Source organism: Onychostruthus taczanowskii, unplaced genomic scaffold (assembly GCF_017590055.1).
Source record: "Onychostruthus taczanowskii isolate IOZ18803 unplaced genomic scaffold, ASM1759005v1 scaffold6, whole genome shotgun sequence".
Taxonomy (NCBI): domain Eukaryota; kingdom Metazoa; phylum Chordata; class Aves; order Passeriformes; family Passeridae; genus Onychostruthus; species Onychostruthus taczanowskii.
Window position 1 is genome coordinate 3778916 of NW_024503679.1, and position 26279 is coordinate 3805194.

Sequence of the window (26279 nt, forward strand, 5' to 3'; positions counted from 1 at the left end):
GCATCAAAAAATATCAGAAGCTTAACTTCCAGAAAAAATTCACATTCCATATTAGGATATATAGAGTTAATGTATGAGATTCATACTAGCACAAGAGTAGTTAAGTGCTGGAAGATATAATCAAGGTTACACAGATTCCTTTATTACCTTACTTCAGGAACATCTAAACAAACACTCCAGCTGGAGATGCTGCTGTTTATAGATGGATCTCACACTGAAAATAGAATAGATGAGCTGTTGAGACCCATACCAGGTGCACATTTCTATAATTTTATGATTTCTGTAAAAAAATACATTCTTGATCTTTTATTTTAGTGTGTGCATACATCTAAGCACAGAACCAGAATGTGTTTGTAATACTAATTTATTTTCTAATTTACTTATATAAAAAATGTGCATATATTTATTGGACATTATTATTTATTAAGAGAACATCATAATTCTCAGAAAATGCAGTTTACCACTCCTTTGGTACATTCAGGCAGCTTTGCTCATGCACTTACAGGGAATTGGAAGCAAGGAAGCTTTCTGTGTACTCTCCATCACCAAGTATCATCTCACTCAGGGATTTAGTTATTACCATGCCCATCCTAAATCCTCTATCAGTGCCTACAGTTAGAACTTCTGAGACTCCCAAATTCTTTATCAAACAATTTAATGGTGAAATCCAGCCTAGGTCTACAAGTTAAAACACAATTATCAATTAATCTCTAAATATAGAAAGACTATTAAAGAACCAGCTGGCATTTTAAAATGATGAAAGCCAACACTGTTCTTTGGCTCTAGCTGCTCATCAGCACTAGCTGATGTTGCTAAGCTACTGCTGCTGCCCAGTTAGTTACACACCATCAGGTATTAAATTCATGCAGGCCACTAGGCTGCTGGAAAAGAAAAAAAAAAAAGGGAGGAGGAAAAACCCACACTCAAAATGTAGTCTGACACCAGGAAAACTCGTAAGTCAAATCCTGCCATCTGAGTCTATGAAGCAGTATAGCTTGTGTCCATGATGAAATGATGTACAGAGAAAACCAATCAGCCTTTGGTGCTGTTTTAGAGTCCATGTCATCTTTACTTGCCATGTTAATTTACTTCAACCTCCTTTTGCTGCAACACAGATAAGCTTTTGTTGTTGTGCTACAACGTAGGTAAGTTTTTGTTATATACCTACATTTTGAGGAGTGAATTTTTATTTTTGTCAAATAAATTTCTTGATAAAAATCAGAAGGATATTCTGCTTCTGTGGGTCAATGGAGGCAAATGGAAGAAACTGTCAGAGAGGATGGTCACTTTTCTGGCAGTTAATTGGAGCCTATGAAGATAATGTTGTTTAGTATGTGATCACTGTTACAAAAATATCTTTTGAGTTTCTGGCAGTTTCTATGAGATTATAGTAGCAGTCTTCCCCAATTCTTTCATCACTGATCACACTTGGGATTTGCAGCTTTCAAACTCAAACCTGCACTTGCTCTTAAGCAGCCTAGCCAGCCCAGACAGCACCATTATACTATTTACCCAACTTAGAGAAGACTCCAAATATCTTCCTAATCACAAGCATCATCTCCACAGTGCTTTTTCTCAAGCTTGATTCCATTTTTATTTAGGACATGACTTTCACACCTTTAGCAAAGCTGTGCTGTTTGGAAGTCAGCCTTTTAACTGTGTTGGTGCAGAAGGAGATAATTCCATTGGTAGAAGACAATTTTGACCACTAAATAATCCTGTCCTTTCCCTCATACACTAACTTTCCATAAGCACTAAATTTATGACTGTGATGTTTCTTCCCTTCCTCATACAATACAACCAGGAGGAACATTATGAAGATCAATTACAAATTGAATTCTTACTGGTTTAGGGTTTTTTTGTGGGTTTAGTTTTGGTCGTTTCCCTAAGGTGAATGCACAACCAGTAAAAAAACTACATAGAATCATTTAACCACTTTTTACTCAGTCAAGAATCAATTGGATTCTGCAAACTTTCCTCTGATCAAGTTTCTACAAAGGAGCTAAATGAGAGGGAGGAGAGGGAGAGCTCTCAGGTGTACAGACCACAGCAGAAGCCAGGAGGAGTTTAATTTACTGAGGGCAGGGACCCTCGGTGGCTGCATTCAAGCACACAGGTTGCTGGGAGCCAAGGCAACCTGACAAAAGCACCAGGGCACAGCTCCCAGCTGCTCAGAACAGGAACTGGAGACCCTCACCTCCACAGACAGAAAGGTTATTGTCAGAACTGCAATATTGTTACCTCATCAAGCAAAATAAATTTCCGACTTTCACTTTTTTTTTTTCCTTCTGAATAATTGACCTCCATTCTGTAGGAAAACAAACCCCTACAGGCAGTACATCCTTGAAAGATCAGCTGTCAGCTTACCCTGTTCTAGTTTGTTCCAACACCATATTATGAAATCCCCACAATATATATTAAAAAAAAAAAAAATCCAACTCTAACAAAAAAACTTAAAATCCCAGCAACCAAAAAAAAAACAAACCCCAAACCAGACAAAAAAAATCACCGTAAAAAACCTCCAAACAAATTAACAAAAAAAACAAACCAAAGCAGCAACAAAAAGTAAATATCTTGGCAGAACTTCCATTCATATTTAAGAGGGTTACTTCTATATATTTGCTATTCCACAGGATTATAAACTGTGAATCTATACCTCAACTAATGCTATACAACAATCCTAGATTTCTAGGAAATATTCCTTGCCTTATCTGCTGGCACATTCCTTAAAGCCTTGCTACAGACCACTGGGTCAGTGAAATGACTGAATTCACTGTCCCTGCAACATCCTGTAGTTACTTTTTAAAAACATGGGTAGGTTAAGCTAGAAAAGTTTAAATTCCTGAGGCAAAGAAGGGCAAGAACTATTCATCACTATAATGTTTATTAGAGTTCCCTCAGCGTGTTTGTACAACCTTGTTATCCAATGGTAGGGCATATTTAGAGCTTACTAAAGTAACAGATCATCACTTGTCAGATGTGGAAACACAGAGGGAACAGATAGCACATTTCTTAAGAAAGTTCTTTGGGGATTGAGGAGGTGTGAATCTCGTCTGAGAACACACTATTTGCTTATTCTCATCTTCCCACTCCTCAGGCATTTCAAATGGCAACTGGGGAAGCAAACATTTCTCCCATTTAAAGGACGAAGGTATTCTTTAACAGACACCAAATACATTGATTTTTAATACATTTTATTGCCTTACACCGAAGTTAGTGCCTGCTTCTGAGAAAACCAGTAAACCACACTCCATCCAACTAAAGCTTTACTAACTATAATAACTATATGAGGTATCTTTTTTTCACACTAGAGAAACTACCTCCTTTAATATACAAGCCTACCTTTTCTTTCTCAAGCTATTCACTGGCAATTTAATTGGAAAAGAAAGGAAGTCTTTTCTCCAGATCTGTTTGAAAAATTACAATTTTTCATCTTCTTCAGGATGATCTCCCCAGAAAGTATTTTTACTTCATCCAAAGTATTATTATATGTATTTATACCATTAAACCTCTCATTTCCACCAGAGTCTACTGATTAATGTAATCACTGTGCATCATTGTTAATCCACAGGCTTCTTGTGGGCTTCAAACAAATATAATTACACTGACTGTTGAATTTTCTGCTTTCAGAAAACAGAGCACTTCACAAAGCCTCACACTATTTTTACGTACAAGCTTTCCACATCCCATTCACCTCTGGCATGTTCCGTGGCCTGTGCTGTAAATCAGAGCTTCATCCCCCAGGTTTGTTCCGTGCTGCCGAGTGCCAGCGAGGCAGGATTTGCTGTGACTCTCACAGAGCCCAGCCCTGCTGCTCCTGCAGGTGCCAGGGGAGCAGGGACAGCGAGGCAGGATTTGCTGTGACTCTCACAGAGCCCAGCCCTGCTGCTCCTGCAGGTGCCAGGGGAGCAGGGACAGCGAGGCAGGATTTGCTGTGACTCTCACAGAGCCCAGCCCTGCTGCTCCTGCAGGTGCCAGGGGAGCAGGGACAGTGAGGCAGGATTTGCTGTGACTGACTCTCACAGAGCCCAGCCCTGCTGCTCCTGCAGGTGCCAGGGGAGCAGGGACAGTGAGGCAGGATTTGCTGTGACTCTCACAGAGCCCAGCCCTGCTGCTCCTGCAGGTGCCAGGGGAGCAGGGACACTCCCGGCTGGCAGGTGAGGCTGGGACCCTCGGCAGCAGCTGGGCACCCTGACACCTTCCCTGGCACTCCTGCCTTGCAGGTGGAACTTCCTGGCAACTGGCTGAAGCAGATCACAGCTTCACTGATGCATTGTCCTGTTTTACTCAAAACAAGCTGCAGAAAAGCTGCTCCTAACATTGGTGTCATTTACCTTCTCGAACTCTACACCAGAATTACATCAATAACAGCTAAACTGTCTGAAACACTGATTCCCGAGACACTTGGGCAGGAGGCAAAGGAGGTCTAACATTTTTGATGTTACATGGTTAACAGACAGAAGACACCAGAAGTATTTTTAGATCTTTCTGAATCAAGGAAATATTTTTTAAAACATTGCTCTAATTTCTACACGATATAGTTTTCAAGAATTTGAGCTACAGCTCATTACCAGAGCATTCAATTTGGTATCAGATTCTTTTTTCTTGATTAAGTCAAATACAGCAGATCCAAGGAAATATATTGTTTGGGGACTCCCATATAGTTCCTATATATAATATACCTAACTATAAACAAAAAAAATCTAATTGATTTTTATTTTCCAGGAGCTCTAAATGTTAGTGCATATGGAATTACTTTTCCATAGGTAAAATTCTTCACAGACCTATCTTGTTTCATTGATGTTATATAAATCAAATCAGACACTGATGAAGGGAAGAAGTCTTCAGAGTCCCAAAATAACCAACCTCCAAAAATAAAAATAAAATTGCTTGTTGCCAAAATATTCAAGATTGAAAAGTAACTGTAACTCTCAAATTGACTCCTTTCCCCCCTCATTGTTTCTTATCTTCTCTAATTTTTCAAAATAGGTTAATTAACAAGATAATTACTTCTGTAGTTAGGAACCAGAACAGCTGATTGAGGCAAAACCTCAAGCTAACCCCAAACAATTCATACTGGAAGGCAAGTTTTTAAACTGTCAGGACATGAGAAGGAACTATGAAGTACAAGGACATTACAATTTGCCTAGTGGTGAATTCTGGTCCCACAGGCAAAAAGGGCATTGCTGCAGGGGAAGGTGCAAGGTCAGAAGCAGAAAATGGTTCTGCTTCTTTCTGTTCCTGCCCATCACTTTAGGTTCACAAACCAGTAATGGGCACGACTGAACTCTCCAGACAAGCCTCACCTAAACTGACAGGTCCTGTCCCTGGGGACCACTTTTCCTAATAGCTGGTTTGATATTTGGTCTTTCAGACACTTGGCTCACAGGAAGAGAAAATCCACCAGTTCCAGAAGTGAGGTCCAAAGGAAGCTGCCAATCTCCTTCCAGGGAATCACTTCCTTAACTGATGGATTTACTCTTTAGCTAAAAACCAAGCTATGTTAAACCACGACAGAAGGGCAGTGAAGGAAGATGAGCACATGGTCTCTGGCAGACACCAAATGCCACCAGATATCGGTGTGATATCGGTTATCCTTATTATCTGTGCAACGCTTTATTGTTTGTACTGTCTTTATTGCTTTTACAGTAAAGGTTCTTCTCCACTCAAAAGGCAAATATTACATACCAAGAGAAATAAGTCTGTCAAGCCACAGTGTAAGTATTTGAAAAGCTCAAAGGAAAAGCTGCATTGAAGATTTAAACTACTCAGGTAGGAAAGAAAATATTTACTGAATTAACATGAACTTCAAAACCAGACAGCAATGTTTTAGTATTGTTCCTAGTTACTACTTATTGATATTTCACAGGATCTCAAAGTATGGTCCGACTGTGAAGCTTTATTCCAAATTTCAGAAGGAATGAAGAAAAAATTTTAAGGGAGGAAAAGAAGAAGTTCTAAATGATTATAAATTCCTTAGGCCCAGACCAATATACCTCACACAAGAACAAACAGGACAAGAGTTTCCTGTTAGGAACTCCTTAAAAAAGCAAATGTCTCATCTTGTACCAGAACAAATGTGAAGAATTGGTTATGTTGAGGACTTAAGTCTCTACATTAAATCTGACTCCTACCTACCACAACATTACTTCTGTCCTTCTGAAAGGACAACCATTCCTGGTTTGTGCATAGAAGGCAACATGGACAAGTTGTTAACGTCCTACCCAGAGTGTGCAGCGCTGCCAGGCAGACAAAGTGCACCTGCCACCCCATCTGTGCTGCCCTCACTCTTCTCTCTGGTCCCGTGCAGCAGGTTCTGGGGTAGGAGGGGCAGAGATGCATCAGAGTAATCATGGGGTGCAGCTGGAAGGGAGTCCTGCAGTGACAGACCCAATGGTTGTGTGTGTCCAGGGCAGGAGCCATTATCCTACATGTATTTTCCTTCCTTCCCCAACTGCCCCCCACTCCAGTGTTTTGTGGCTTGCCTTGTTCTGGTTTTAATGTTACTTTGAACATAAAAATTATTCATAATACTCTGATGTATCTAAATAAATCTCCGCTCCCTAAGTCAACATTTTTCAAGTATCCTTTATAACCAAGTATTTGTTGCAAACTCAGAAATATTCTTTTTTGATGCTTCCTTTTACTCTTTACGTGTAAGGAAAATTTATTTCACATGAAAACTCTATTATGTTTAAAACCACTGCAAAATGAAAACTCAAATCTAGCACTTCTTGAATTAACATTGCTTTTTGGAAAGCAATTTTCAAGGCAGAAAGGACTACAACAGCATCCATTTGGTTTGTTCTCATTTGCAATAAACACAATAACCTTTCAGATACAAATCATGTCTGTATAGGCAAGCAAGAGGAAGCTCATCTGTTCTTCATCTAAAGATCCTACACTTTCATTAGGAGTTTTCTAAATGCATTTTTTATTTTCAGCTCATGAACATAAAAACTGAAACTTGCCACAAGAATGTGTAAGTGGTCCTACACACCCCCAGAAAATTTCTGTTTAGGAGGGAACATGTAAAGGGTCAAGTCTGTAGTTTGATACTCTGGATGACCTGAGACACATGAAACAGACTGAGCTCCCTTCACATCACCACAAACACAGGACAGCAGCCTTTGCACTGGAGAGTGTAATTTTTTTTTTAGCCATATATTTCACAAGTTTTCAAAAGGTTTTGTATTTAAGCCTCGGGAAAGATAAAATTTGTTTGAACTACAGCTAATTTCAAGATATGACAAAACCACTTTCTACCAAAGTTATTTCCAGAATGACACAGCAGTGTCACACTTGTTCACAGCACCATCAAAGTTCTTGATGAGTGTTTACAGAGTCAGAACTTGAAAGCCTCTTATTTGAGTAGCATTAGTCAACAAATGCTTTCACAGCTATAACAAAGGAAAACCATTGAGTTTAACTGCTCTGATAGAGCCACGCTCACTAGGATGCATAATAGAGAGATAATGACTTGCGTTTATTACTGATAAATCATGTTGTCCCTTGGCTCTTTACGTTGAGTGCTCAATGCTGGTTGGGTGTTTTTTGGTTGTTTTCAACTAGGGAGTAATCTTAATTTCTTTAGCAGTGAAAAAAATCCGTCACACATCTGAAAAATAGCTGCAAACACAATTTTTCACACAGATTAAAAGAGTTTTTTCCCTGAAGAGGGTGAATACAAAAGTGACAGCATAAAGCTACATGTTTATTATCTCTCCGTGCCTCTGGATTAAGTGTGTTCAGTTTAAAATCACCGGTTTTTAGCTCTCTGGCACTGAAGGCTTATCTAAAATCTTCAGATTAAGCTATGCTCTTTTCTCCTAAAACAGTAGCAAAAAAAAAAAAAAAAATCTCCTAAGTACATTATACCTCACACATGAAAATAATTCTGCTGAGATTGATTCTTTGTAAGTGACAGAAATAACAAACCTGTATGGTTATCAGTGAGGACATTATTTGCTGGTTCTGCAGAACAGAAATTACTTTCAGAAAGAAGGAAAGTTCATATTCAAAAATAGCAAGTTTGCGAAGTAGAGTAACTCCTACCTTGTAAATTAGACCCAAAAGTTGAAAATTGTGCTGTTGTTTCAACTACTCATGTTTAAATCAAGCTGCTATAAAGATCAAAAATCCAAGTGTTAAATTCAGTTTGCCTCCTTTAAGCAAAATATACATATTCTTCAAAGTGTTTATATTTTCTCATTTTTTATCAGAATACTTTTTAGAATATTGTGAAATTACTCCATTTTTTTAACGACAATCTATTGGAAAACAATGTCACAATATAAGTGATGCAGCAGTAATTCAAGTAAGTAATTCTCATTTACTGCAAATTAGCTGAAAAGTACTCCACCTACTCAAGGCCCTTAAAAGTAACACACCAAGCACTGGCATCTGCTCCTCAGAGCTGGCTATTTTAATCTGCAGACCTGCACCAAACTACCAATGTAGATGCAACCAGGATGGAGGAAAATTCTGCCCAGCACGAAGCATTTCTAGTCATTAGTGGGGAGCTCGCATCCTCTGCACAACGCAGAGCTTTCAGATCGGCCTTGCGGGTTTTACCTGAATTACCAAATGGAACACGAGCAGATCTGCTGGCAAAAGAATCCCACGCCGAGAGCTCAGCGGTGAGAGCACCCACCAAAGCACTCAGGGAGGAGTGACTCTTCTGACAGCTCCGGTCTGGCCACAGACTCGGCTCCTGCCAGCACTCAGATTCCATTCACTGTGCTCTTCCAGCTCGTCTTGTGCCCCCATTCCGCCCCCCAGGAGCCGGGGCTGCGCGCTCTGAGAACAATCCCTGGTGTGCAGGAACAGCGAGTGGGAGCACACACACCACCAGAACGAGAACACTGACACCGACACATCCACAGACCACCGAAAATAACAGGGACAAAATACACTGGGGACAGGACTGAAGTTTCAAACAGCACAAGCAAGAGTTTTTGAAGGAATTATCCACACAGTCCTTACAGATTGTAAACCCTCTGTTTATGGGGTAGACTGTGACTTTGCCAAAGATGGAAGACTAAGCTTTAGGGCATTTTGATCCTAAAATATTGTCTGCACATAAGCTAGAATGCTCCGAATGTATAAATATTCCTCAATTATAAATTCCCTAGTTTTGTCACATTTGCATAACACTCCTTTAAAGCAATGTGGTTGCTCCCAAAGAGATGAGGTAATGACCACACCACCTGCTTCTAGAAGAGTAGCTTTCTCTAAATACACCGCTGAAGTTGTTATATTCCTGTAAGTTACATATTTCCAGGCAGTTCACACCTTACACAGTCCCATTATCTGTTCTGCCCTTGGATCCCAGAAGGCACAGGAGTGAGCAGAAAAATGAATTGTGAAAGAATAGCTAATTAAACATGATAACTCACAACTCGTTCCTTTAGTAAGTCACAACATAAAACTAAAATGAAGGTATACTAAGTTCAGCAGCTGCAAATAACACATTATTTACCTTAGGAATTCCCACTTCCACCAAGGTGCTTTGCTCTGTCCAAGTTTCTCAGCAGGCTTAACCTGTTCCTCACAGCTAGTTCTCATAAGTTCCTGGGCAGTATTTTCTGTCTTTTTCATCCAATGCTCCTACATTTCCAGCATAAAAAAAAAAAAAAAAAATTGGCTGGAAAGGACAACCAGCATCCAGGAAAAATATTTTATTCCTAAAGAGACTGAGACATACACCTGTCTTTCTGCTACAGACAAAACCAAAAACAAACCCACAACAAACTAACTAAATACTGTATGCTGACAACAATAAGAGACATACTCAAAATAATATTTTTATTCTGCAGTCTGGCTGCCTACAGAAAAATAAAGACTTCAGAATGCAGGTCACTTATAATAACATGGGATTAATAAAAATGATGCTAATTCTTCCCTACAGACTGGACACCTCCTGCTCCTTACCATAATGATCTTTGATTTCTTCCACTACTCCTTCCTGTAACACAGGAAGTTTTTAAATTAAATTGCTCTTAAGGCTAAGGCAACAGAACATACTCAGAAGCAATAAAAGCTGATGTGCCTCATGAAACAAATAATGTCACCTTCGTGAATCTGCTGTTCTCTAGTGCACTGTCTAGGAGACCAAAAGATCTCAAGGTTGTACTTAGCCCCAAATCCTCAAAAGTCACAAACAGTATTTTACTAGGCAACGGTTCAAAGAATTAAAAAGGAATGCTGCCATCTTTCTAACTGTTCCTCTGTCCAGCTGATTTGCTATCATTCCATCAGGATATGGAAACAACACTTTCACCCATGAACGCCCTGTTCCACAGCCCTGCCTGACCACAGACTCCACAAAGCACAGAGGATGCACCCAAGGCTTCCCAGCTCTTATGTTCTATGATGTGTGTGACCTCTTCTTGTGCACCAGCGCCACAGGGTTTACTGCCATCTATAACAGCCTCATGGCTTTTCTGGGGTGGATGTTTCTGGGTTTTTTGTCTGCCACACAATATTGTCAGGATGTAAACCCAAGAATGGTAAAAAAATTAATAATGATCCATCACCTAGACAAGACACATTGCAATCCTTGTGCGTTTTGTGAAGGCGAGAAGCAAGCCTGTGCAGGTGACTGGTTTTTTTTACCAACATTGTGTACCACAACTCAAACCCCTAGCAGGCTTCCTCAGACACAAAGTTCCAGACAGCTGCCCTCCCCTTCCACAGACCGCTCACATTTCAAAGCACTGACAAACGTCCAAAGGGAAGGAAAGAGGTGCCTGAGGTGTTAGGAAATCCAAAAAGAAGTCAGAAAAAACCCAGAGATGGTAGATGGTAGTTAATAAAGGATACAGTGGTACACAGTAACAGATAATGTCTCAAAGAATCAAAGTTCATGTAATTCTTTTTCAAGTGTCTATAACTGCAGGTTCCACTATTTGTAACTGTGACTGCACCTTACAATTAATAACTGAGGAGTTAACAGTGATCAGTGAAACATGATAGTACTACTTTCTCAAAGGTATCATCCTACTGAGCAGCTTTTATTTTGTGACTATCATACTGGCAAAAATCTACCATGACTTACTAGCCAGACTGAGGAGGCAAAAGATTACCAAGTTACTTGTAGGATTTTTCAAGTAATTCATTTCCTGATCATCTCAATTTCATCAAATTGAAACAAGGAACATCAAAGTAACTGTCCTAGTGAGTGGATGCATCATCTTTCAGGAATGACATAAGATCTGCAACAGCCACATAGAGAAATCAGTTTCATTTGTTCTCTGGGCTTGACTATTTGATAATCTGCATTAGAGGTCTGATAACTCTCCCGAAATCTTTTTCTCTGTGGAAATTTACCTACCCAAGTCCCAAACCAGCAATACAAACTCCTCCAAAACAAGACTGAAAGTGAATATTTAGAGATGTAGAACATTGGCTGAACCAGCAGCAAACTTCACCAGAATAACAAATTGTCTGCAATAAACTAATCATCATGGCTATGAGCCCACAGATTTGGAATCTACGTTAGAACAATCCTCTGCAGAGAAGGGATGTGCTCACATACTCTCACCCAAACAGAGTTTCCTCCAAGAAAGCTGTAGGCTGAGCTCTCAGGCTGTGTGTGTTAACCAGGAGTACTCAACCAAGCAATCCATACTGTGGGTTCTCATACTCCCAGAGGGGATCCAGAGCTCTCTGAGCACACTCAGAAGTACAGGGGACATTTTGTGAAAACCACCCGATAACCACAGAGTTAGAGTTCCATTTATACTTACAGCAGGGGGACAAGAAAGCTGCCCTTGGAGCCCTAGACACGAAATGATCATCTCCAAGACAAATAAACAAATAAATGTGTTCCAGGTTGTCCTGGTTCAGTGAACACTGGATCACACCACAGGAACAGTGAGGTTACCTTCTCCCAAGGATCTTGGCTTTGCTTTCACAGTCACACTGTTGGCAAGAGGCTTCTCATGCAAAAGTTCCTTGCCCCAAGCTACAACTATCACTCTTCTCCTCCTGACTATCCACAGGCAATAGTGGAAAATACCAGAAGAAGACAGAACAGGGGAAAGGAGGAAGGGAAAAAAAAAAAAAAAGCTGAAATGGAGAAGAAAACCACAATTGCAAACAAATTATCTTTATTGTCATCTCCCCTTTACTTCCACAATGACTTTTTACAGGAACATGCCAGGACAACCTGCTGCATGTGAGGAACAGCCAGGGTCACAGACAAGTAGAAGTTCTCAAAAGCTAACTCCTTTAAGCACCACCTGAGGTTTTTAAACCTGTTTTGTACAATGTCATAAAAAAAATACAGAAAAGACTCCTACATTCAGCTTTCCCAGTTAATAAAGTAGACAAGTATATAACATATTTTCCATAAAAGAAAAGTTGGGTTTGAGTTCACACCAACAATCTCAATTTATATCTGTTTCCTTTTTCAAAGAGCACAAATAAGCACGTATTTCATGAACGTCGAAAACATTCTACATTAAAGATGCTTTCAAGCCAGAAGAATTGATCTGCTCTGAACATGGGATATGGATGAAAAGAGGCACAATTGAGAAGAAACTTAACAAAAAAGAAAGGCAGCACAAGGTCTTCCAGCAATACACTTCTACACAAGAACACAACTGCCAAGAAACCATACGTAAAAAATGAGAAAGAAGAATACACAACAATTACTCTAGTGCCAGAGTAATTTTAGAAACATGGGTCATCTTATGATTTATTTTATTATTTTATTAATACTTTGCTGTACTAGAGAGAACTCTGGTCTCTAACTAAACCTAGTAATTTTCTTAAATCAAGATGGGGGGGTAGCAGGATAAACATCTTCCTGCAAACTTCCAAATAATTTGAAGAAATGACTTCACAAAGCAAGATTTGCTTTTGCAGTCACACAACCACAGCTCCATCAGCCTGTGGTTTGCTGCTGTCCCAACACTCACTTCCTAAAGGGCAAAGGGGGTACAAATATTTTCTCATATTCAAGCAACTATGGACCTTCAGGAGAGATAAAAAACCTTGTCACTGCTTATATTTCCACTGATCTACCAGAATAGCCTAATTTTGAGACTTATCCTTCCATGATTAAATGGGGCTAGTACTCTGTTCTTGATGTTCTTAACAGGATCAAAGACACTTATGTTCATTTCCCTCACATGAAAAAATATTTTCTTTTACCCAATTGAGAGAATGTGAAGAAGAAATCACCATTTTCTCAGGAAACTGCAATGGGAACAAGCTGCCAAGCATTTCAGCACACAGATTGCAAGGACTTGCCAACGAAAGCTGCCTATGCAGAGAATTAACCAGTACCTGCTTTCCTTCTGCTCAGTGTGAGGTTGACTCCAAGTAATTACCTTAAAAATGTCTTAATACAAAATATGTAAAGATACTTTTTATCTTCCTAACATGATGCTATGAAAGATAAACTGTTTAAGGTATGGGATGATGCTTAAATAAGCTCTGAACTGTTCAAAGTTTCATGGAAATTATGGTGCCTTGTTCTTTAAATAAGCTCTCACTAATATGGTCACTTGATTTGACTTCAAAAAGAAAGTGAGAAATCAGAATGTTTCCTTGCATTTGATTACAGAACTTCCTGGGAGTCTAATATGCAGCCTGATCTATTTTTAATTTTTTTCAATCAGCTAGACTGCTACAAACGCTAGGAAATTATTTTCAGAAACATTTGAAATAGTTGTAACAAATTTTTGAAGCCTTCATTTATATTGACAGGTCATTTGGTGTCAAAAACTGCGGAGAAGTATCAATGCCAAGACTACTCTCTTTCAGGATGTGCATTTCTAATGACTAAAAACTACAGTATACCACATAAACACACAACAAAATAGATTCAGAATTTCTGCTTTCATATCAAATGATTCAGTTATTTACTTCCAAGAATTGAGGGGGAAGTTGTGTGAAAGCAGTGAATATCTATGTCTTATTTTGGCACCAAATAAAGAGGGGAAGGACAGTTCCATTCTTTTTCTCTCGTGTCACTTAAACCTACCTGTATTTATTTTTTTAACTGCATTTTATAGAAGCAGGCTAAGACTGTTGCTCTTCCACAGAAACATTTTTCAGCTGTGAGTGATGATATATTTAGTATTTGTTAAATCCACTAAATACCTCAAAGGGCTTTTAAAAAAGGCTGTGTAATCAACTAACTTCAAAAAGTTCTTTAGGGCTCATCATGCTTCAAAAACTGCTCTATTTTCTCTTAGTTCTTGAAACTTAGAGGTAAGGATAATAGGAGGAAACTAAGTTCATTCTAATGCTCAGACTGATCATTGATAAGGTAGAATTAGTTCTTTAAAAAGTAAACTCTTAGTTTAGGAAACAAGGTACACCTGCCTCGTTCTGACAACACAGGAAAATAAGGCCTTTAAGTCAGCAGTCCTGCAATCCCCTGAGCCTTCCACTCGTTCCACCACAGGCTGGAATCACAGGTTTGGTGTCTCTGGTGAGCAACTGGCATGAAATCTAAGTGGGAAACATATTTTCTGTGAAATACACTGAACAGAGAGAAGTGTAGGAAGCATCCACGGTAAGGAAAGCCTGTCTTGGAGCAGAACAATAACCACCAGAAGTGTCTTTGCACACAGAACACAGGAGGTGGGGAAAAGGTGCTATTGAAAAAGTTGTGTTTACTGGAATCCACAAGCAGTTATGCATATTCCTGCTCACTCTGTCAAGGTAAGAAACAAAGGCTGCCTGAGCTGTGTTGGTTTAGTAGCACATTAATATGTAAGCAGCCAGATTCTGAACCTAAAATTCACACCTCATCACAACAAATAATTGCATATTATCTTGCAGAGGATCAAATTCAATAGAACGACTATTACAACATCAATGCTATTAGTGTAAACTCATATTTCTTTTCAAGACTATAATAAAATACAACAAAATCAAAAAACATATCTAAATAATTAATCCAGAACTAAATCCTTCTGCTCTGAAGGGCTCAGAAAAACAGCAATATTCTGCATAAGAGCATATGAAATAGTTTAAGGATTTTTTAAAACTACACCATTTCCACCTCATGCTCAGAAGGAAATAACTGAAAATATTTTATCTAATTGTCCTGGTTTCTAACAAGCACATTTCAAGTTGAAAACTCTCTGGTCCATTAAAAGAGCTAGAGTGACATAATTGAAACCAGTAACGCATTAAATTAAATGGAGCAAATCTTCACCAATAACACAGACTCTGTTACCAGTGCCCTCAGAAATGCCTAATTCTTCATAAGTGTCAAGCCCCATTTCACTGCTTATGAGAAAAACTTCCATGAAGCAGGATTATCCGTGTGTGTGTGTCCATGTGTGCGCTGCGCCCACACACAGATGCAGCCACTCATGATCAGCGCTAAATGAGACCACCTGAGTCAGACTCTCAACTCTTTTTTGTTGTTTTTTCTGGGTTGTTTTTTTTGTTTGTTTGTTTTAAATTTGTGCCAGCAGGACACAATGGAAAGTGACCAAGGATATCACAAAGGATCCCAACTTGCGCTCAGAACAAACAAGCTTCTCCCTCAGAGCAGCAGCCTGCCCTGGGGCGAGCCCCAGCCTCCCTCAGGGCTCTCGGGTGCCCCAAAGCCACAGCCTTTCCAGCCCTCCCGGCGGAACTCCTCCATGCCGTGTGTGTACCTTAAATCCCACGGTGCTCGTCCCGTTTGGTCACCTCCGGCACCACACGGCTGGTGGTGAATTTGCAGCCGCGCCAGACCCTGAGCGCTGGCCGCTTCTCAAGGTGAGCCCAAGTGAGCGCCGATGGAACGGGCACCGGCGGCTGAGCCAGCGCCAGAGGCTCATTTGTCATCGCAACTTTCACCCGTTGATAAAACCCCATCCACCTTGGCCAGCCCTTGCAAAGGGGCGGTGGAAGTGCCGGGGCAGCGCCGCAGCCGTGCCGCGCAGGGCGCAGCCGATCGAGGCGCTCACCTGCCCGCCTCAGCGCGGGGAGGGCGCCGCGGCCCGCAATCGCCGCCGCGTCCCACCTGTCGGGCGGCCGCGCATCCCTCAGGCGCCGGTCCCGCCCGCCCCCTCCCGCGCCCCCCGACTCACCGAGAAGCCGGCCCAGAAGGGGCAGGAGTGGCGGACGCGGGCCGAGGTGGTGAGCGCCAGGGCGGCGAAGCTGACGGCCACGATGAGGCAGCCGAGCACCATCTGCGTGACCCCCAGGGCCAGCATGGCCCGCGAGCGGGCGCGCTGCTCGCGCAGGCGGGACAGGCTGCGGGACAGCGCGGTGGGGCTGAGGGAGCGCGCCCCGCCGGGGGCCCCAGGCGGGCTCCGGGCGAGGGGCCCGGCCCGAGGCCCCCCTGCAGCCGGACGGCGCCCCGAGCCGCCCCGCTCCTGCCGCCGCGGCCCTGAGGGCAAAATCGCTCCCACCTGGGCTTTGTGCAGCAGCGGCACCGGCAGCCTCCCCCTTGCTCTGTGTGCTCCCGTCCAGCTGCGGAGGAAGGGCAGGGCTGGGTCTCAGGTCTGTGCTGGAGGCATCTTGAACGTTTATTTTTTAGGGTTTTTTTTTCCCCTCACAGCAAACCATAACCAAGTCTCAGGTGCAGCATCCCAGTAGCAGAAACATAAGAGGCTTCTAATTATAAAAACTTCCCAGCCCTGCTGCTGCTGCCAACGGGGTCCAGCATGGCAGGGCTGCCCACAGCACCTGAAGCCACTTTTCTGCAGGAGGGAAATCCCAGCAATTAGGTATCAAGTGCAAACAGCTTGGCCTACTCATGAAAAACACAGAACCCAAACCCCAGGTAATCATCTCACTATACTGCAGGATAGTTTAGGCAGTAAAACTATGCCAAGATTAACATGTTTGTAGCACCATAATCTACTAAAATAGTATTTTTTTGTTTAATACAAGAATTGGCACATGTTGTCTACATATCTGTGATATTCACAAAAAAAAAAAAAACAAAAACAAAAAAAAAAACCTCAACCCGAACATCACATGTACACCTGGCTTAAAACTTTGGTTCCCTCTTTTCATACAATATCCAGATGTTTTGCTGTAACGAAAGAACACAAAAAAGCTTCTGCTTTCAGCTTAATTCACTATGTCACACAACATCATAGGATAACAGCTGCTGTCACCCCACCATGGCTGAAATACTGCTCCAGCACATGTGCAAGCCATATTTTAATCAGACACAAGAGCACCTGAAAAACTCTACACTGAAGAAACAAATGTTTCGCTAGAAGTTTTTAGTCAAATGCAGAATTGTACTACATTAACACTGCTCATAATCAAAAGAAGAGTTAGCTTACAATGACAGACTGGGCCTGATAACACATTCCCAAGTGACATTCCCAAATTCACTGCTGGCACAGGTGTGCTACCTCCCATCTGAAAGCCCAGGCAGAACAGATAAATGAAGGCAGGTGGGAACGTATGATTATAGATCACACTGAATTTTTGTTTATACCTGTTCACACTAAAACTAACATCCGCTTGCATTTATTTACGTAGAACTATTTGCTGTCCAGCATTGGAAACATTACTTCAAAATGCCCCTTTCAAAGTCAAGGAAGAGTCTGTGTTCCAGTGTTCTGCCAAATAAGGTGAAAGGTTCTAGCAAAAAGAAGCAAAACCAAAGCCCAGGTGCAAACAGAACCTCTGCAGTCTCCATGATTAAGTAGCTCATTCTCCATCAAGGCAGAAATGCTTTAGGTTATTCAACAGCAGGACAATTAGAAACCTTAATACATGCATTTAAACCTCTATCTGGGTGCTCTCATTCAGGAACAAGATGGCCCTAGGGCTTGGAGAAATTAGGACACATTACACTGGGGTGTGAATTTACATCTCACTAACTCCCTGTGCTGATACTATTGAAAGTGTTACGTACAAAGCAATTTACCTTCATTTCCAAGGACTTTCTAACTTGTATATAAAAAATAAAAAATTAATAATCCACATTTGTGGGTAACCCAGAGGAGGATCTGGCACTGCAAATCCACAAGCTCACCTGCTGTCCATGAGCCTCACATGTGGGTAAATCTCAGGTAATCAATACTTCCACAGCTTCCAATATGGCCAACTAAGGCTATGAGACAAAAATTATTTTGGCTTTCAGTATGAATCCACTGGACTTTAAATTGCTTTTTGTCACTTCAACATTTGTGAATATTCAGATGTAGAGAGATACTGTTCAAGATCTGAATTAGCTCTGGATACACTTCTTAGTTTTCTTTGAAGAGTCTTCGTTGCTGGATTTGTTTGAGAAGTATTTGAGAGCAATTTGGGAAGTAGTATTGTCCCTAACTAAAGTTATTTTGCTGAAGAGACCTATTTGGTATACCTCCATTGGTATTTTTCAGTGCCAGATCACTGCATGCGAATGGGATGTGGTACTGAAATTTCTTCCAGAAATGTGGCCACAAAAGCTTTGGAATAGCCGTGTTTATATGGGAACACTATAAACTACTAATTTTAAATTTACCAAATAATTTGTTTCCCAAAGGCAGCCAGAAGGTTACTATATATCAGACCTTATTATTAGCCTGTTAAAACCCATCAAAACTTGGAAGCCAGTATGATAATGATGCCACTTTCACCATAACTGTCAGCCTTTACTGGCTCCCAGCAGTTCAGAAAGCAGCTTCATACTCAGGGGTGTGTCAGTGGATAGAAGTTCATATTTATTCCACCTCACTTTGCACTGCAGTGAATTTCATGCATCTGTCTCTTCAACTGTTATTTGAGATGAAGCAAATGGCATTTTCAAGTAAGACAGAGTTGGGAAAGGAGCAAAGAGAAGTAAATCCACAGTTACAGTAAAGCCTCTCTTGCCATTACGAAGGTGCCCTACAGGGTACAGGCATTGAAAGCACGTCCAAGGGCCCTGCCACTGCCACTTACATCCAGCATGGCCCAAATCTGCATCCCTTACACGAGCTCGTGATTTGAAGCAGCCCCTCTCTGTGTATGCAGCTTCAAAGACTGATTAAGCACTAACAAACCAGGCTGTCCCACACAATATACATCTTAAACATGTAGTGGAAATTGGTCAAATGTGGTAACAGTCCTGAACAATAGATTGCAAACTTTATCTACATATACACACAAAATGAGAAACCCCCACAAAACTTAATATATCTCTTTCCCTATCCAACCTTCATCATTCATCTTGATATCTTGACTTAAAATAGATGTATTATTCTTATATTTAACATGTAATTTCTCAGCCATTCAGATGATGTTGCATCCCTATAAGACCAGCTGTAGTAATTCCACTTCCTTTGTCCACCCTGTTGATTCCTCAAAGGGAATCAAGTATCCAGACTACAACATCCAGGATAAGTTCAATTGAAGCATATAATAATTTCTTGGCACATATATAAAAAATTAATTATCTTTTTCCATGGCTACACTTCGCCCTGTTCTAAAAATAACTTGTAAGGCACTCCAACATGCTTTATCTCAGTTCACCAGGAACCATCCCCAATATATCCAATTTTTACAGAGGTAATGAAATTGGTTTATGGATATAATTACCTAAATATGAAGTCTGTATCATTGGCAGAACTGAAGAGCAACTTATTCTCACATGCCAACTTCTAAGCATGTAAAGATATTTGAGTCCAAAGGCAACAGAAGCTGGTATTTCAGTACATTTAAAAAGAAATTGACATTTCCTTGCACTTGACAGCCAATCTTCCTTAAGTTTATCTTCCAAAAATTTGTACTGGGCAGGGACAGAAAGGAGGGTAAGTCAGCAAATAATAAAGATTTCTTTATCTGTACACCACATCCACTTGTAATCAACATCTTGCAGGAAGTATCCTGCTTTACTAGCCTTAGGCTTCAAAAATATAAAAGCCCCCTCATAGTAGCAGATACCAAAATGTGTAAAATACAACAAGACAATGCCTGCCATTGCCCACCAGTGTAAGAAGAGATCATAGAGTTAAATCTGTACACTTAAAACCTAATGGTGGCACTGCTATCTTTGGTACTACTTTGCTTCCTGATGACTCTACAATTTTCTTAAAATAGAATAACTGCCTCTGACAGACTTGTAGTTAATCAATGAACCTCAAAAATAAAAATCCTCTTCCCACCTCCCTACTTTTATACTAATAAAACTATCCACTGTGTTCTCACTTGGCAAATCAGATATATGATGACACTCCCAGTTCCACCTTTTACAGCAATTTTTCTGTGGAAGTGAATGAAGAGCTCACAAAGCACAGCAATTCTGTGTTCAAAAATAGTATGAATAAAAACTTTAAAAATTACTACGAGGATCAGCAGACTTTGACTAAGCCCTGCTTCTGTGCTTGAAACCTAAGTGCCTATTTATGAAAGCTTTTAAAAGGATATATTAAAACCAAGAGCCATGCAATGAACCAATGCCTGGACAAAGTCTGCTTCCAAGAGGTAAACCAAATAAGGGGAACTGTCACACCTCCACTGCAGGCTCCAAAACACACACAGAATGACACACAGGGTTGGAAGAGACCTTCAAGATGATCAGGTCCAACCCATGCCCTAAACACCTTAACTAAACCATGGCACCAAGTGCCATACCCAATCTTTTTTTGAACACATCTGGGGATGGTGACTCCACCACCTCTCCAGGCAGGCCATTCCAATATTTTATCACTGTTTCTGTGAAAAACTTTTTCGTAATATCCAGCCTATATTTCCCTTGATGCATCTTGAGACTCTCTGTCCTCTGATTCGGTCAGTGCTGCCTGGAGAAAGAGCCCAACCCCACCTGAGTACACCCACCTTTCAGGGAGTTGTAGAGTGATAAGGTCACCCCTGAGTCTCCTTTTCTCCAGGTTCAACACCCCCAGCTCCCTCACAGTGGTTCCTCTCAGGGTTTGTGTTCCAAGCCCCTCTCCAGCCTTGTTGCCCTCCTCTGGACATGCTCAACATCCTTCCCAAACTGAGGCACCCACGCTATCCTTGCTGGGGTGATTGTGCACAGAGGAACCATTCTCTCACTTTTCTCTTAAAGGACTTGGAATTACATGTGGATCCCTGAATATCTCTGCTTTTCTGCACCACCTATGAATTTGTTACCCCAACCAGGCACAGACCTGAAGGAGACAAAGAAAAGTACCTGCCATTACTTGACAGCCATTACTTGACAGCCATTACTGTGGTTCCTCATGTTTTTATGTAGAGGATAATCACAGATTCGCTGGTTTCACGAAAATAGCATCCTTTAACAACGTAATCTAAGCATATATACAGCCATAGGAACTATTTCTGTATGTAAGCCAAAAGGATTTTAAACAAGAAAGCTTTGCAGATAAATAATGCAAGAAACCTCAATTTTCGTGCTTTAACCTGAAAATAGTGTGTGTCTGCTCTTCAGAAACACCTACCTTGGAAGGGCTTCCTCCACGTGAGTGTCCTGGAGTGCTACAGACTCCACTGAAATCAGGATCATTGCTCTGCATTTTATGACTGCTTGAAAGTTCACACTGGGTACACGTGATTGGATCTGAAAAGCAGATTGCCCTGTGGTTTTACAAAAGGCAAGCTAGAACTCCGATTTTTAAAAATGAGACAGATTTCTTTCCCAGATGATCACGCTTGGCCTGGGAGAAAATTTAATCCCTGCAAAAAAGCCCCAAAAAGCATAAACCAAAGAAGTACCTGGTATTTTCTGTCCAAGCCTTAGCAAAAATAAAACTATTTTAATCAGGACTTCAATCTAAGAAACTAAAACACAGAAGAAATACACATCCAATATTATACAAGAAGTTTTAGACAGCAGTTTTTTTGGTGCAGTAAATAATATCACTTCTGTAAAATTTTAAAATGTGCAACACTTTTGTATATAAAGTAACAAGTAATGGTGATCAGATTCCTTATTGATCTCATTGCCAAGAGCAAAAAAAAAGTGGTAGAATTAGCCAGTTCATACTGTCTTTTATAATGGCTAGACTTTACAGAGCTAGAATCTACTTGATAAAATATTTTCAACTGCAGAAATAAAGTAGCTGAAATTCCCAAATAAAAACTTAACAGAAGCACTTTTTTTATTGTGCATAATCAACCTTTTAGCTAAGCCACTGAAATCCAGATGTAATTTCAAATGAAGAATCATTTTATTCATTTGCAAGTAGGTTTTTATTTCCTTTACTGAAAGACAAGTGAGTTACATTTTTAAAATTAGAAGTCAAAGACTTAGTTTTCTGAGAAAAACACCTCTTAACGTAACATCACAAAATAAAATTTGCAAGAAATGAATTTGTTTGATTTACAGGTAAGTAATTTAAAGCATTTAGAATGAAAAGGAAGAAGTCCCTAAGTCCTCTCCTAAGTATCTTGCTGAGATTGTGGATTTTCTAATAAAGCACACAGAATCTGCTTGTGGGATTCTACCTATTCTTCTTAGACATGAATGTCTTCCTGAGAAGATAGAGAAGAAAGACTAAAATATTTCCAATCACTATCAAGTAAAAACCATCAAAACATTAGGTAGCCACAGTCTCTAGGAACTAGCTTATAAAAAGCAGATAGTCTTTCCAGTTGTTATTGGTAGATGAGAAAAGCTGTAAACATGGGGCAAAAGGATCTTCCCTGGAGAATCAGGAATTGGTGTTTGGTGGCTGAGACATGCCAGTTTTCTGCAGAAGCACTGGGTAGGCAATCTTAAATAATTCAAAGCTAGCTTAGCTGCTCTTAGCAATTTAGTTAAAACCTGAGATATGAACACAGCTTTTCTACTTTGGAAAATTGAGGGGACCAGAAAGACTGCTCAGCATGGAAACATAGGGTGAGCTGAAGTTAAGGATTATTAAAGAAACTCTGGTTGTTGGATGAAATTATAATTCATATAAGGCATTTCTTTTATATGAAGTTGCTACTAAGATTTTATTAAATCAATCTGCAACATACTGGATAATATTTTCAAGCTTTTTCTTTGTGAAATGCAGCTGCAAATCAGAGGGTAAAAATGGCTGTCTGTATCTATCTGAAATGCATTCAAAGTAACTGAAGGCATAGTAGAGTGTTTTTTGCAATAGCTGACCATACATGGTTAGACACATGAACTGTTGCAGTTTTGCCAGGTCTAGAAGGATTCAGCTGCACACTAACACACCAAAAGGACTGTGCTGAGCAGAAACAACTCACAAGTTGTGTAGTTTTGTCCCCTGGGTGGAACACTTCCATGGGTAAGCTGGAACAGCCCTCAGGGCTGGCCCTTCCATGCCCAAAGGCTCCACAGCACCATCCACCCACCCCTGTCTAATCCAGCTGCAGCCCTGAAACACGTCTGTGAAACTCATCCTCTCCCCTGGACGCCGAAGGACCTCAAGCAGAAGCAACTTTCTGGTGGCACTCAAGTCCCTGCACCACCTTGTGCCCTTGCTCCACACAGGGAGACAGCAGAAAAGGTTTCTAAAAGCAGAAACCTGCAGATAGAAGTACACTGGTGTAATATATTGGGATAATATTTTTTAAAATCCATACCCTCTTCTCCAGTCTAGTACTTTCCACCAGCACAGCTGTATTTCTGCAGACATTTACAAATTCTCCTCACTCTCCTTTTTGGTTACCTAGCCCACATGATGCTCTGCATTTCTCTAAGCTTCCTAAATACCTCTAGCCTTCCATAAATAATTCCACATAGAGTTATGCATTAGGTTTTCAGAGCAATAACATGCAGAGTAAAAGGAGAAAAATGACATAATTCTCCAGCAATCTATACTTGCAGAGTACATTGGAAGTTTTATTAGGCTATTATAACCTTTCTGCCCTTTTATTTTTCTGGCCAAGTCCATTTTGAAAGCAGAAGACTTCAAGAAAGAAAATGCTTTGTTTTGTTTATTTGAGCATCACACACTTCTGTAGCATCCATCTGTTTTAAACACTGATGAAATACAGAATGTATTTAGGATCAAACCCAATTTAGTTGCCCTAAATGGAGAAAGGTTAAAAACCCACTGCCCTGAGCACAGTCAGCCAGATACACAACATTTCCCTCTGCAGAATGGCACAGCCAAATCTGCTGCTGAGGATGACAAAGGAGTGGAAAATTCAGAGAACCAGATTTCATAGTTATTAACTAAATCCCTTAAATATCTTTCAAATTTTAATTGTTAAGACTTCTTTAAAAAAATCTTACATTTTCTACTTTCACCAGTGTTCAAGATTTATTTTTTAAGTCAAACTTACTGTTCACCTCTGTCCAGGCATTGCAAATGAACTTTTTCTAACTTCAACACACTGGCTGGAAGGAAGTGGATTTTTTTCTGAGGTAGAACAGAATACTTTTTCCTTAAAACAAATATGTCTGAAGAGACGCTATTTCTTCTGAAATGCATCACCCATGTAGAATATTATACCTGAATAAAATCCTGAGGTATTTGAAGTTCTTAGGCATTACATGGACTCTCTTTTTTTGGTAACAGAATGGCAGAAATACATATATATACATATACATATATATTTACTATAAAAGAAATTGAGACAAGACTTACTGTACCCTTTCTGAAAAAAAAAGCCTTCAGGAAGAGAACTTCTGCATAATTATTTATTATACATTTATGATTCAGGTACAATCAATATAGGGAAAAGCTTTTATAAACTTGTTATCCATATGTATCAAGAATCTTTAACTTTATAGTTGTAAGTCTAAGTGGCTCATTTATGCACAAAACTGTAACTTCCCTTTCAGCATAGAAAAATATGGAGCAAGTCAAGAAATTACATTTGTTCTGTGAAAAGCTACTCTTAACTGTCTACTTAAATCGGTATAAAAATGCAATATTTCATTTTTGACAGTGTTCTGAATGCTGGGTGTGCTTTTTTTTTTTTTTTAAACAGCATGCAAAGCTTTCTTTGCTCTTCAAAGCGCTTTTAAAATAGGGCATTCACTCAATATAGGTGGCAGTCCCTAAAACAGTTTTTATCTGGTCAGAAATTACATGGCCAAGTTTCTATCAGAATTAAGACTCTTGTGTTGGAAGGTGCAAAAAAAGATCATGGGAACTATGATTCAGCAGATCTCCAGTGCAGAAGGAACAGATCACTCCAAGCAGGGTAGCCAGGCTGGTGGGACAGACACTGGCTGATCATTGGTGCATTTAGGAGGTTCTGTCACTGTTCTACAAACAGTGACAATATCTTACCCATGCAAATGGCTGCACCCAGGGACACTTCTAGAAGATGGTTTCCTCAAAGGCAAAGAAATCTCTTCTATAATTACCCATACAGTGTTTCTTCTGAAAGACAGGCACTCGTTCTTTTTAAAGGAATACTGCCTATGTATTTTCCAAAGCAGCTTACTGTGGGCCTGAGGGGAAATAAAAAACATCCCTGTGGAATATCAGTGCATAATGAGCAGTGTACTTTTGTGGCTGCCTAGGGAACAGTGCTGGCAGCATCACTCACCACAGTGGCCTGAGGTCTGTAGAAATGACAGGTGGAATCAAAGTCTCTCTTTGGTTTTGGCAATGCCAAAATGAGAAGGATCTAATATGCTGAAGAATTGTATCCCAATGCTAATCTCTATTTTTTGGTTTTTTAATGTCTCTAAATTACATTATTGGTCTATTTTTGGTGATAATGTAAAAAACAAACAAAATCTTACACATCCCTCTTATATTATGGTGGTCGTCTGTCAGATACTAATACAGGGAAATCTGGCAAAAACTATATAGGTGGAATGTAAGCCAAGGATATAAAATGGTTTGGCAGAGAGAAAAATTCCCTGAAGGATTTACAACAAAAACAATAAGAGAAAAGCACTGAATAGAGAGGTGTACATACAGAAAAAGCAATTACTCTAACAGAATATTAGTTACTATGACAAGTGTTTGAAAAACAGACTTATCTCAACTGCCAAAAATAATTAAGCAGATTGTCTCACTACCCTTCAAACAAAAGAATTAGTGAGAAATTTCATTCAGGCTTTGTGCTTCTTTCTCTAAGAACCAGGAAAATTAACAAGGTCAGCTAGAGTACAGCTAGGATTACTCTTCAGCCAGTATTTTAGCACAATTCTTAATACTTTTTTTTTTTTTTTTGACATCTCCCTCTTGTTAAAGCATTTCTTCCCAAGAGGGCATTTGATGGTTTGCCAGCCTGTTCAGTGCCCTCTCATTCACCCTGCAGCAAAAAGCATTGCTGCTCCCCCTGGCACCAGCAGAGGCAGGGCCAGGCACCCCTTGCTCAGACTGGTGCCACTTCACACACATCTCCTGCAATGCTGATGCTACCGAAGGGGCACTGAGGCCTGAGGTAGCAAGAGCAATTTGGAGGCAGTTGCTCCATTACACAGAATATGAGACAGCTGGATTATTATTTCAAGTTTT

At 40.3% G+C, this 26279-nt stretch overlaps 1 protein-coding gene across 1 annotated transcript in view; it reads right to left on the bottom strand.

Moving 5' to 3' along the window:
* Positions 1-16159, bottom strand: part of FAM189A1 (family with sequence similarity 189 member A1) — an 87647-nt gene extending 71488 nt beyond the window's left edge. Inside the window, exon 1 of the mRNA XM_041418757.1 lies at positions 16050-16159. Within this exon, the coding sequence (XP_041274691.1) occupies positions 16050-16151 (102 nt within the window). The 5' untranslated portion in view covers positions 16152-16159. The remainder of the gene's footprint in view (positions 1-16049) is intronic.
* Positions 16160-26279: the final 10120 nt, after the last annotated feature.